The sequence below is a fragment of the Lepeophtheirus salmonis genome, chromosome 5, assembly GCF_016086655.4.
Source record: "Lepeophtheirus salmonis chromosome 5, UVic_Lsal_1.4, whole genome shotgun sequence".
NCBI lineage: Eukaryota > Metazoa > Arthropoda > Copepoda > Siphonostomatoida > Caligidae > Lepeophtheirus > Lepeophtheirus salmonis.
In genome coordinates this window covers 49,060,314-49,073,874 of record NC_052135.2, presented here as the reverse complement: position 1 = coordinate 49,073,874, position 13,561 = coordinate 49,060,314, and the positions used below count along the sequence as shown (strand labels likewise).

At 32.6% G+C, this 13,561-nt stretch overlaps 1 protein-coding gene across 1 annotated transcript in view; it reads left to right on the top strand.

Annotated features, from left to right (window-relative positions):
* Positions 1–13,561, top strand: part of LOC121117292 (microtubule-actin cross-linking factor 1-like) — a 233,642-nt gene that overhangs the window by 167,410 nt on the left and 52,671 nt on the right. The window contains 9 exon segments of the mRNA XM_071888761.1: positions 2,613–2,800; positions 2,869–3,386; positions 7,726–7,933; positions 9,488–9,673; positions 9,675–9,857; positions 9,925–10,103; positions 10,169–10,460; positions 10,569–11,495; positions 11,562–11,876. Of these exon segments, the coding sequence (XP_071744862.1) occupies positions 2,613–2,800; positions 2,869–3,386; positions 7,726–7,933; positions 9,488–9,673; positions 9,675–9,857; positions 9,925–10,103; positions 10,169–10,460; positions 10,569–11,495; positions 11,562–11,876 (2,996 nt within the window).

The window sequence follows — 13,561 nt, the reverse complement described above, 5'->3', positions numbered from 1 at the left end:
TTTGCTTTGAGCTTGGATTTTTCACATTTCATACTGTTTTTCGTCATAATTATTGTTTAAAATCCTACTGCATTCTACTGAGTCCATCTGCAGACAAGTCGAGTTGGTCGTTAAATAGTCTGAATGGATATGTTGTCGTAATATGAATCCCTGACTTTATCGTATTGTAGTATCTTGATTGCATCAGCACAAAGTATTATATTTTTATTAGTTGACGGTATTATGATATGTAATGGATTATTTACCTCATATTCCCTTCTTCTTCTTTGTCATAACTTTTGCATTATTTTTACTCCTAACTAAAGGGAGCGCACACTATTTGCAATCCTACAATTAGTATCACAAATAATATCTATCATTCTCCGACCACAACCTTCTTTTGTAACACCGAATACAAATACCCTACCATTTTTTTCTCTTCTTCTATTTCTTCCACCACCACCTGAAAACTACAGTCTCATTTCTGAGGTGAAATTAGCGAATCTTTGATCGAGCAAAATACATTTCTTAAACTTTGATAGCTTAACAAAAGAATTTCCTTTTGTACTAAGGTTGGATTTCCCTTTTCAAGTCTTTTATTTTGAGGTTTTCTTCCCGTGTGTGCGTTGAGAGATTCATTTTGTATATTCACTATCATCATCATACGCTTTTATGCCTGTATATAGGTATAAGTACTCACACGATGATGTAGTTTACAACAGTCACCGTTTAATAACCTGTCTGTTTTTTGTTTCATTATCGTCGCATATATGAGGGTTAATAATAGCCATTGCTTATTGCAAGGCTACAGCTAACTCATGTTGAAAAAAGTGACGTTATTATTTATTGAGTAGGAGGAAAATAACATGCTGCGTTTCTTGTTTGAATAAACCCGTGACATCATCCTATTTCCAGAAAACAGGTTTAATACATGTGCATTCTACTACTACGATAATCCCTTGATGGTCGTTGTTGCAGACGCGGTCAGACAGACAGACCCAGACAGAGTTATGTAACGCATAATGTTCATGATGGATTGATTACCTACATAATGCAATTTGCAAATCAATCAAACAATTTATTGTTCATTCTATGTCGAGTTATTGTTGTTTGTTCTTTATTGCATAATTGTTATCTGTCTTTATCATTTAACTCGCAAAATAAGACATAAAATGACACATCAATATATCTAAAGGAACATGCATAATTTGTGAACTGTACAATACATTAATGTATGCATAGTTTTTCTTGTATACCTATAGTTATTATAGTACTTACAAGTGATGCATGAGTTGGGATTTTATTTATTCACATCTTTTGCTTTTTTAACCCTCCTCCATATTTGATCTTATTTAACTACTATAGAAAATGTGACAAAAACACATCATATGAAATACTCATTCATACCTATTCAAAAAATATTTATTTAATAGGGTTATATATTATGTCCTTAATATGGGACTTAAATTGGTACAGTCCAGTCCAGCCCTATCACTAACACAACTACTAAATGTGGATGAACGAACATAATTTTGTTGAAATTGCCGATTGTAAATATACAGGCCGATTTGACAGTATGGACTGACTAGAATCTTGTCCAATTTTTGTCGAAAAGGTGACTTTTTTTGTCAAAAGACTGAACGTATGTTTTCAAAATATTTTATTAACAATTTTTCCATTGTTGAAAAGTGTTTTGATGTGTCAAATGAGTATTTTCTAAATAAAGAAAAAAGATAATTCAAAAAGCTTGGATCTGACCCTCTGATAACGCGCTATCACTAATACATACATACATAGGTATTTGAATTGTACATAAATATATTCATCGTTGTTCTTGTGTACTACCTAAATATTTAGTGCTTTTTTAGAACAGGACATTCCGTTATTGCTTCATGTTTTACTACTCTGACATTCCATTCCATTCTGCTCCTGCATTCACCACTTTCCTTTTTTGGTATTTTTTTAATGCGAATAATAATTATATGTATCAATAATGAATTTAATGTAATAATTAATGAGCCTCCAGCCCCCCCCCCCTTATTACATATAATATAATTGTACGTATAAGAGAAATGTAATCCGAACATATTTTCTTATTCATTAACCTACATGATGCAATGTTGATCTTGTCATGTTTTCTTTTTCTTATGTGCCTTTTCACTGACGTCGCAGATTGCATCATAATCCAAAGTGACACCCTTAGTGGGCACTAGAGTAGATTATTTATTAAATAGGATTTATACATTTTCAAAAATATTTAAGAAATTTTATCAAATACCTTAGCAAATTAAGGAAGGCCCTTACATCAGCATTGAATACTATTTGATATGAGAGAAAAACACTTATATTTGAATGAAATCAAAGTAATATCTATTGACAGTCCCTATAAAATGCCTAAGTTTGTACAACTAATGTAGTAACAAAAGTATGATAATGCGAGATAAATATCTGTTCCTAAATCAGGGGTGGGCTAAAGGGGCTCAAATGTACAAATTTTCAAAAAAAAATAAAAAGAATGTTTTTTCCATCCGATATTATGCATATAAAATAAAACATATAAGTGAATAAGATCAGCATAATAAAACTGATTCTCCACACACTATTCAAAAAGTACCATTATTTTATTCCAACAGATGTTGATACCCCCGAACCAGATGAGAAGTCTATTATTACATATGTTTCTCAACTCTATGATGTCTTCCCTGAGCCACCACCAGGGCATCCCCTCTTTGATAGCGATGGTCAAAAGAAATTACAGCAGTACAAAGACCTATCTTCATCTCTGCAAATATGGATTAAAGAACATATCACTCTTATGCAAGTAAGTGCTTAATATTTTGTAAGTGACTACTTTGATTATTTACTATGACTATTCATATTTCATAAAAGGATCGCAACTTCCCAAACACACTGCCAGAAATGAAAAGATTAGCGGAGGACTCTCACCTCTTCCGTGTTGAACATGTCCCTCCACGCTTACACGAAAAAGAGCGAATCATTCATTCATTCCGAGATATTGAACGCTATCTACGTGACTCCGGAGAAAGTGTCGATAGAGAATTACATCCTGAAGCACTTGAACGCAATTGGAATCATCTTATGATGCTCTATCAGGAACGTGATCAACTTATACACGACGAAATCACTCGCCTAGAGAAATTACAAAGACTAGCCGATAAGATTTCCATGGAAGCAAAAATGACTGACACTAAATTGGATGATATTGAGAGTTGGATTGAGGATGAGGCCAAGAGGGTTGATCATCTTCATCCAAAGGATGCTAAAAATAATTGTGATCAAATTGAAAGGGAACTTCAAAGAGCTGAGGATGTCATTAAATCCATGTTTAACGACGTTCAAGTTCTTAGAGACAACCGCTATTATCAATCGAATGAACTTCATAGAAGGTATATCTTTAGTTTATTTATATATATTTTTACTATTAATGGACTATTTTATTTGGCTGACTCATCATTATGGCTGATGGGTCCCTCTCCAATCAGAAGGGGTCCTCTTAATTTGACAATTTACCTAGTAGCTTGATTATTATTTTTTGGGTGGGGAGGATCGTATACCATAAGCTCAGTGGATCGTCATTCCTATTAGTTTAAACTTGACTGGGAATTTTTATAGCTAAATTCCTCGTTAACATAATACGATAAAGTTTTATTCTTGCTATTTGGCCTAACTAGATTAGTTTATAATGTTACGGAGTGCAATGTCCACATAGCTACTAAATAGCTATTAGATTAATTTCATGAAAAATGGCTTCATAAAACAAAACTATTAAATACAAATTTATTTCAAATTTAGGCCATATCTAATTTTTTGCTCAACTGTATAATTTGATCGCATGACCTTCTTTAAAAAAAAAAAAAATCCTTCAAAAAATTTATTTTTCTCTTTTTTTTCATTATTATTTTTTCCACCAGTGTTAATTTTTCAAAAATTCATTTATTTGGAGAGGGCTATAAGCCCCTGCCGGCGCCCTTGCTGTAGAGTCTAGGAAAATACGAGATGATGTCAAATATTTTTCAATGTTCGTAACGTATTATATGTGCGTTCTACTCTCGTTTTGATGATATTGTGACAATTGTGGAAAAATATACTACTTGAAGTAAGAATGAGTAGTGGGCCTGCAATATTGATCCTTATAAAAATAATTTGAACCCTCAAAATCAGTTTTTATCCATTATCTCGAAGAAAAGTGGAAAAATATGATTGATTTCCTCCATTAATTATCTAAAATATATTATATAGACTTATAATGTAAAGTAAATTTTATGGATATCGCTTTTTTTATGTCTGAAAAGATGTCCATTATGCATCCGTTTCATGTCTCTTACTATACCAATCTGATAACTTTATAATTTTGACTAATTTGGTTTTGATTCGCTGGGCCTGTTCAATTTGGAAGACCTTGAGGTAAACATTATATTTTTCTTAAAAATGACTTTGTAGAAAAAGCTAAATGAATAATTTTGTAAAAAAAAAACCCCCGTAATTAAATTAAATAACAATTACGAAAAGGAACCAAAAAAGGTCATTAAAAAATAAACATTCCTATATATATAAAAGAAGTCATTTCATTACAAAAGAACCTTTTGAAAACGTTTCTTTTTTTTTTAGGGGGGGAATAAAAAGATTCATAGCTTATTTTTCCAAAAAAATAATAAGGGGGTTGGGGAAATGACGTGATTTTTTTAGAAAAGGAAATTTTGGTCTACGATTTACAAATAATAATGTCATTAGCTATATTATGGCGTGTTCTTATTAATAGTGAACAATATAAGCCTCACTTTTTTATTATTTATTCCTTAGAACAATAAATAATCATTATGATGTTAGGTCTTGATCATTTCTATCAGAGATGAAACAATTTAAAAGCGCAGCACATGTTCTTGTTTTGGCTCAAATGAACACCTAACTTCATTAGTAAGGAATGCTTTAAATAAAAATGAATCTTTAGTAAGATCCCCTGCATTGTCCTGTTGTTATTAAAGTGATGTTGAATTAATTATGAATGACATTATGTATTAAAATGAACACAGATGTGAAAACTTAAGAACATAAATATGTATACATAATTATATATATGTACATTTATCGTACATCAAGAAAAACAAAACAAGTATATATATATATATATACATAATAAAAGGCTTCGTCCATTTTGTGTGTGCTACCTCGTTTGATGTTTTGTTGTTTTTGTTTTTTTTTGACCACGCACATCTCATAATGATTTAAAAAGCTATAAACTGTTTTTCTTTTTTTGATGTTACTCGTATAATGATGATCCATATATATTAGTTGCAACATACAATGAATGCACTCACTCACTACTGCATTGCAATGCCTCACTCCATCTCTTTTCAGTCAAATGCATTCATATACTTGTATATTTTATGGAGGGGCAGTGCCCCCTCCCAAATTAAGGAATTTTTGCTTTTTCTACAATTTTTTTCGTCAGGATGAAAACAATTTAAGTGAAAATAGGAGTAAAAACTTTTTCATTCGGCAATTTATCCATCAGAGCAAAAAATTTAATATTTGAAAGAAAAAAAAATTAAGAATTTTTTATTTTTTATTTTCTTTGAATAGCTATGGATTTTGGATCTTTTTTTTTTTAAATTGAATATTTAAAAAAAAAAGTTTTTCTCGCGTATTTTTCCACAGCTCTTTTTCAATTTTTTTCCCATCATTTTTTAATTTTTTTTTTCTCTCCAAAAAATATAACTTTCTGTGAATAGCTATGGATTTAAAAAAAAATTTAAAAACACATTATCTCTTAAATTTAAAAAAAAAAATAATAATTCCAAAAACTAAATAGACACCCCCTTCTATATTCACATTTTTTGTCAAATTAATTACATACATTCATATGAGGTGTGAGTTAATATTAAAATAATATTTAATAAAAAATCCTGAAAAGGAGGCAAGTCATATTTTATTTTAATACTTTGCCCAAGAAATATCCGAAACCCAGGAGTAAATAGTAAATACCACAACATTGAAGTATTTTCTTAAAAAAGAAAGCATCAATTGTGTTTGTCTGAATTTATCTGTTGTTAAATATTAGCATGAAATCTCTGACTTTTAGGATCAAATTGCCAATATTACTAATATTTGACTCTCAACTCCTCGATGTATTTAACGTTTCATTTAATTTGATCATACGTTAAATACATAATGAAATAATTAATAACGGGATTTCCCGGTAATTTCCCATAGATTTAAAATTCTGGAAAAACGTAATTCCAAGATACACAATACCCTAATATATATTGCCGAATATTTCATAATGATGCTTGTGGCAATAAAAGGCATGTATTCAAATTTATGGGATGTATGTAAATAACCAAGATAGTGCACTCAAATGTTAAGCCTTCATCAGGTGTATGATACTTAATGTATTTTGCCTAGATATGTCTCCTTTCAATTATTTAAGATCAATCAATTTTTCATTTTTTTCATTATGACGAATAATTTCTGCTACGTAAAATGCGATTTGAGGTGGATCTTAAGGGTTATTTATAATAATTTATGTTTTAGAGACAATAACTCGTCAAAGAATACAGATATATCTAATCCACACTCCATTTTTTTTTTGTGTGTGTTGACGAGCCATATACGCGGTGTTTTTAAAAATAAGGTACCCAAGGGGATTTTTAGGAAAAAATATTTACTTATTAATCAATATTTATGTTGTACCCTTCAAAGTAATCTCCCTTAGATACAATAAACGTGTGTCAATGTTTTTTTCAATCCTCGAAGCACTTTTCGGTATAGCCTTGAGCTCTTCCAGCGATACAGTCTTTATATCCTCCATCGTTGCAAATCTCCGTATTTAGGCTTAAGCTTCGATATTGTAACCATATATCTATGACCAGTTATATCCCTTTTGAGCACATGAGTGATGCACATGGTAAGATTATTTTGATCAAAATTAAGCTGTTTCGGAATAAAATTAGCTGAGACTCGTCTCATGCCCAAACGTTCGAAAAATAATTTATGGCACTAGCCAACCAATATGTCAATATCCTGAGCTACTTTTCTCATAATAATTCGACGGTTTAAAAAAATATTTTTCTTCACTGCTTTAACGTTTTAATCTGTTGTTGACGTACTTAGGTGTCCAGAGCGAGGCTCATCATTAGCATCTTCTCGGCCTTCTTGGAAGATTTTGTACCACTTGTAAACATTTTTTTACTCAGAACAGTTTTACCGTATGGCATTTTATTTTTTACATACAATTTGATCCTAATTCTCTTATCCATGTTTTTCAATAGCTAAAAAACACCGAATTCTTCTAACCGGTATGCCTCTCACAAACAAACCATACATATTATTTAGCTGAAACAGTAAATATATGTTCGTTGTGAGTGTGCTACTGATATAAAAAAAAATCTAACACACCAAATGTAGGTTGCCCTCGAAATTTGAGAAATTTGAAAAGTCACCTTACTTTTTGAATACACCTCGTATATATATATATATGTATAAATGTATCCATATGAGTAAGAACTAAATTATTATATATTCGAATATAGAGTCCAGCAGGTTCATGAAAAATGGGTGAACATCCGTACACTCCTCCAAACGAAATTAATCAATATTCTTAACGTGCATACGAATCCTGATTTTAAGTTTTTGGCTGAGTGTACTGAATGGGTTCATCAAAAATTGGTGAGTTTATTTATTTTCTCGACTTTACTAACTTCTTTCCATGTTTCTAATCCTCTTTAGAGTACAAAAAGTACATGATCATTGGGTTAATGTACGAAGTGGTCTTGGTAGTAAATACATGAACCGTCTTATCGCTAATGATATTCCGGTGAAGGAGTCCACTATAACCAAATCAACTAAAACTGTGATTGAAATGAGATATACTGAAAAAACTAACTCTAATTCTAAACTTTTGGAAGAATGTCTCGAGTGGGTCCATAATCACTTGGTGAGAAAAGAAAATAGTAGTGTGAACCTTGACTTTTTTTTTTTTTTTTTTTTTTTTTCTTAAACATTCGTACATTCGTGAAAGGAAGACACATTCTTCTAAAAACACAGACATAACCATTACAATCTTACTAACTAATCCAACAGGGTCTAGGGACGTCCGCAGGGTTATACATATATATCTGGGTTTTTTTATTTTTTTTAAGGGTTTTTTTAATATTAAATTTTCCAGGGATAAAAAAAAACAAAAATCCATAGCTATTCTCAAAAAATTCAAAAATCTACATTTGATCACAAAAAAAAAATAATCAAATTTTAAATTTTGGGGGAAAAATTTCAAAAAACTATAGTTATTAAGAGAAAATTAAACTTTTTCGACAATAAATTTTAAATATTACATTTTCTAGTTAAAAAAACTATAAAATTATTTTATGGGGGCAACAATCTCTCCAGTCCTGCGGGCGCTCCTGGTGTCCCTACTCAAGTACTAATCTTAACATTTGTAACTTTTTCATGTAAAAATAAGTTGGTAGTTGTGTTTTACTAAAATTAAACTAAACCATTTATTAACAAAACTCCAGGCTTGTAAGCGTTCCGGAATTTTGGCGTTCCATTCAGGGTTTCGTGCATTTTTTTTTTTTTTTTTTGTTCTGCGTTCAGCAATTATTTCCGTTCCAATCATAAGGTATTGCCATATAAACTGTTCGAAAGCAAATCGCAACTTCGACTTTTATTTTGTCAGTGAGGTGTCATTTAGGGAACTATGTTTTAAGATTTTTTAACACAATAATCTGTTGAATATTAGTCTTCAAATGAGCTACAATTGACTAAAATTAGTTCATCCATTGTCAAAATGGAGCTCAAAAGCCAAGGGATAACCGATTTGATTCTTGCCCGGCACAGCAACAAGACAAGAAAAACTGGACCATGGACTAGTCGAGAAACTATTGGAACTACCTTACCTACCCAGTCGATTAGGTTCTGCTAGTTAACCAGACTAAGTTCCCAGCCTCTGCAATGATTCTGGGAATCGTTGCAATAGCTTGAAGAGTATTTTTCCAATTTCTGGAAACACAATTTGTGGCCTCCCTCCTCACCCGACATGAATCCTTTCGACTATGGTATCTGGGGCTATGTCGAAAGTTGGGCCTGTGTCGTGCCCATGTCAGTGTGTACGTTCATCAGCCTCCCCTGTGCCACTACTGCAAAATAGATAGTATTTGTCTTTGCTTTATCAGCCCTTTAAATCATGTTCAAAAAAGTAAAAAAAAAATATATCAACTTTGATTTCTTGAATTTTTTGTAAGTACGATTGGAACGGAACGCTAAAAGCTCATTATAAAGCGTTCAGCCTTCCTCTTTCAAAAAAAAATAAATATATATGTTCCGTTCATTGAATGCACGATTCATGGAACGCCGTTCAATTTTGTGTTCCGTGCACAAGCCTGACAAAATCAAACACATAACATTAACGCTTTAATCAAGTTTCATAATATTAACTCTTATTATGCAAACAGTGGATTATAATCCATTTGTATCTTCATACTTTGTTTAGAAACAAGTCAAAGAAGCAGACTATGGCACAGACCTACAAACTGTTAAAGCAGAATATGAGCGTCATCAGAAAGAACATAAAGTAATTGATCAATTCCAAGGAAATGTCGAAAAATGCCGTGAAGCAGAAGTCCGCTTTCACGGCGAAGAGCTTAAGATATATGGTGAACGAATGACGGTTCTCCAAAAAAGCTTATAATGAACTCTTAGTTTTATCAAATAAACGGGTATCTGATCTTCATACTCTTCATGACTTTATCACCTCTGCTCATTCCGAGTTAACTTGGCTCAATGACAAAGAGGATAAAGAAACCAACAGAGACTGGGCTGATAAGAAACTAAGTGTTCAAGAAGTGGAGAAGTATTATGAAGTGAGTAGTAGAAGCCTAACATATGTAGGATTTATTTCACATATTAATTAATACTTTTATCATTTAGAAACTGATGTCTGAATTAGAGCAAAGAGAGTCTCAATTTAGTTCCGTCCAGGATAGAGGAGAGTCCTTAATTATTTCTCAGCATCCAGCATCTCAAGTTATCGAAGCGCATTTGAATGCAATGCAGTCCAAATGGGCCTGGCTTCTTCAATTGACCCTTTGTCTTGAAACTCATCTTAGGTATTTGAATTTTACTTAAATAATTCTATTCATCAATGAAATTGATTATGCACTTTTATCCTCAGACATGTTTCTTCATCCAAACAATTCTTTGATGAGTGTCAAATAGCTGAAGAATGGATGAAGCTTAGAGAAGAACATCTAAATCATCAATTTGCTCAATCCGACTTTAAATTAGATGATGGCGAGAAGCTTTTGATCGAAATGCAAAGGCTCCGAGATGAACTTTCTCAGTATGAAGACCATGTTCAAAGATTAATCAAAAATGCACAAGAAATTATTCCTCTCAGACAACGGCGTGAAAGACTACGTCAGCCCATTGAAGCCATTGCTATATGCAAATATACATCCAAAGATGTGAGTATTCATATTTCATTCGTGTTATTAATTGGGTGTTATGATGTAAATACTAAATCTCCATGTTTTGAGTTGACATGTAATCTCTTTATTATTATATACTTGAAGTTTGCAATTCAAAAAGATGAGGTATGTGTCGTAAGGGATAATACCAACATGCAGAAATGGAAGGTAACCAACTCGAATGGTGTTCAAGGAGAGGCATCTGGTGCCATGTTTATACTTCCTCCTCCAGATGCTGAAGCTATTGATGCAGCAGAAAAGTTAAAGAGGCATTATGACCGTCTAATTACTCTTTGGCAAAAGAAACATCTTAGAATGCGACAAAATATGATATTTGCCACCATCAAAGTCGTCAAAAGTTGGGACTTTCAACAATTTCTCTCCATGGGCATTGAGCAAAGAACAGCTATTCGCCGGGCTTTGAATGAAGACTCTGAAAAATTGATTCAAGAAGGAGAGCCCAACGATCCTCAATTAAAGAGATTGCAGAGAGAAATCGATGAAGTAAATCGACTCTTTGATGAGTGGGAGAGACGAGCTGCCATGGAAGATGAAAAGAGAAACGCCACAAAGTTTTTTACGGAGTCTTGCTCCAAAGTCGAAATCACTCTCAATGAGTTTGAAAAAACCATTATCCGAGTGTGCAAGGCCCCTCTTCCCAGAGATATTAAGAACCTTCAGATAATTGCCTCTTCTCATAGAGAATTTGAATCTTCCTTACAGTCTCATGAGCCAGAGGTGAATCAAGTCAAAAATCTTTTTAATAGCTTACCTCAGAAGACTCCCAAAGACCAAGCCAAATTAGATAAAGTGTTGGATCAATTGGACCGAATCTGGTCTCTCTCTGCCTACTATGTTGATCGTTTAAGAACTATTGAAATATCCATCTCTGAATTAGAGGAAACAAACACTTTTGTGACTGACCTTGAAATGAAGCTATCTTCCTATAATAGTATGCCATCCGATATGGACAATTTAAGAAAGGCTCATGATGATTTGATGACCTTGGAAACTGAAATTCAGGAAAAACAAGTAAGTTTGGATTTATGAATGTATTTACTAAACGATATATTTAATATATATTTCCGATATAATTAGTCCTCAATCGATCAATTACAAGAGGATGTAAAGGAAGTAAGGCCAAGTGTTGAAAAGACTCGGCCTAACACAACCAAGAACCCCGATGTGGATCGTATTGAAGAGGATGTTAACCGTGTCTCAAAGCGTTGGAACAATTGTTGCATGCAAGTAGTTGAGAGACTTCGGTCTTGTGAGGCTGCCTGTGAATTGCTCGAAAAGTACAACATGTCCTATCAAACAGAAACGAATTGGATGGATGAATTAGACTCAAAACTTAGAAATTTGGAGGAACTTGAGTCTGCTAGAGCAAAGGAGGCCTGGGAAAAACATGTGGTATGTTATGCATATTAATTCATTTTCTTACAGCCATGAGGTTTTAGGAATTAAACAACCTGTCAGCTGAAACAGCTCTATTATCATTCCATATATATTAAAGTTGTTCCCGGGTAATACTCGTACCCTTCGTTTTTACCCGGATATTTGTGATATATCTAGGGCTTGGCAGACACTGTCGCCAGTAAAAAACCAGTCGCTCTTGTATAAGGTGGCCTGGATCTAAGCCGACTGGCTAAGTATTACTGTACCATAAATGCCACATTTACACAGCCAATTTTGACTTCAAATCATAAGTATTAACATGTGTTAATGTCAAATAGACATTGCAAATAACTGTTGTAGGTGATTTTTAAGTAAAATATATATTTTTAAGGCACATTTCATATTATTTCACTTCCTGTAATGCTATGAAATGTTTTTTTGACAAAACTGACCTTACCAAGTACGGTTTACAATTTCCATTCCAGGACCAACCGATCTATTTAAACATATCCCGTAAAGGGGCTGTTTCTTTATTTCTGATTGCACAAAACCATATTGTGTTGAGGATTGCTTGAGAGTATAAGCCAATCAAATATCTCTGTGTATATACCAAGTACATAGGTATTTTATATTTTATGGTTCTCTGTGCAACTAAAAAAATGACTAGCCTGGTTGGCTAGTGACTAATTTTAACGACCGTCGAGCCCTGTCTATATCTATCACTATTGACGGAACATTTTGAATCTTTCCTTTTTTTAATGAGTACTTTTGTACAACATACAAGTATTGCGCGATTGAGCATACAGAGTAGTAAATAGTAATTTGTGACGTCTTCATTTGTCTTGGAAACTGAGCAACAAAAGCTCACGATTACGTCACATATAATTATACATTATACAGGGTTGTTGGAACCAATTGATAAGTGGGCAGTTTCATAAAAATGGCATCATATATTGATGACAACGCATTTTTTTATTATCATTATCTTTCAAAAAGTGGAAGACAATGTTGCTCTGGCGTCTATGCTCATCACTCATCAGTAACTTACTTAGTTTGCATTATTCTGTTCATCTGGGTGGTCTTTGTAATTAAGACTAATTACTCGTAGGTATTTAAATAGACGGCTCTACTTGAGTCCAAAGCTCAATTACCCATCTTGTCTACTCTGTTCGAAAAAAATACTCGAACCCCATCCTTAATATACATACCTTCAGTAATACTTTGATATACGAGTTGAATTCGTTCTTGGACCGAGCTCCCAAGTATAAACAATTTGTCTTATAAGAAATCACTTCAAAAAATAGAGCTTAAAGTCAGTTAGTATATATAAAAGAAAAACTCACATGTCAATCAGGGCCGGTGCATGGAATGTTCTTTGTCAAATTTTCCGACTGATATAGCACAATTTTTCCCGACTCAAATAATCTAGGATATTATTCATCGCAGGTACGTCTACGCCCCCAAAAAAAAAAAAAAAAGGATATATATATATTAAAGAATTTTTGCTTTTTACAAGTAAATTTATTATTTGAATTTTTTTTATTAAATTTTTATAATTGAAATTGAATATTATATATCAAATATTTTTTGAAAAAATTTAATTTTTGAATTTAAAATAAATAAATAAATCCAAAAACCAGCCCCCCAAATATAATCCTACGGACGTCCATGCATCGGTTCTGATGTCAATGTAAAGTTTT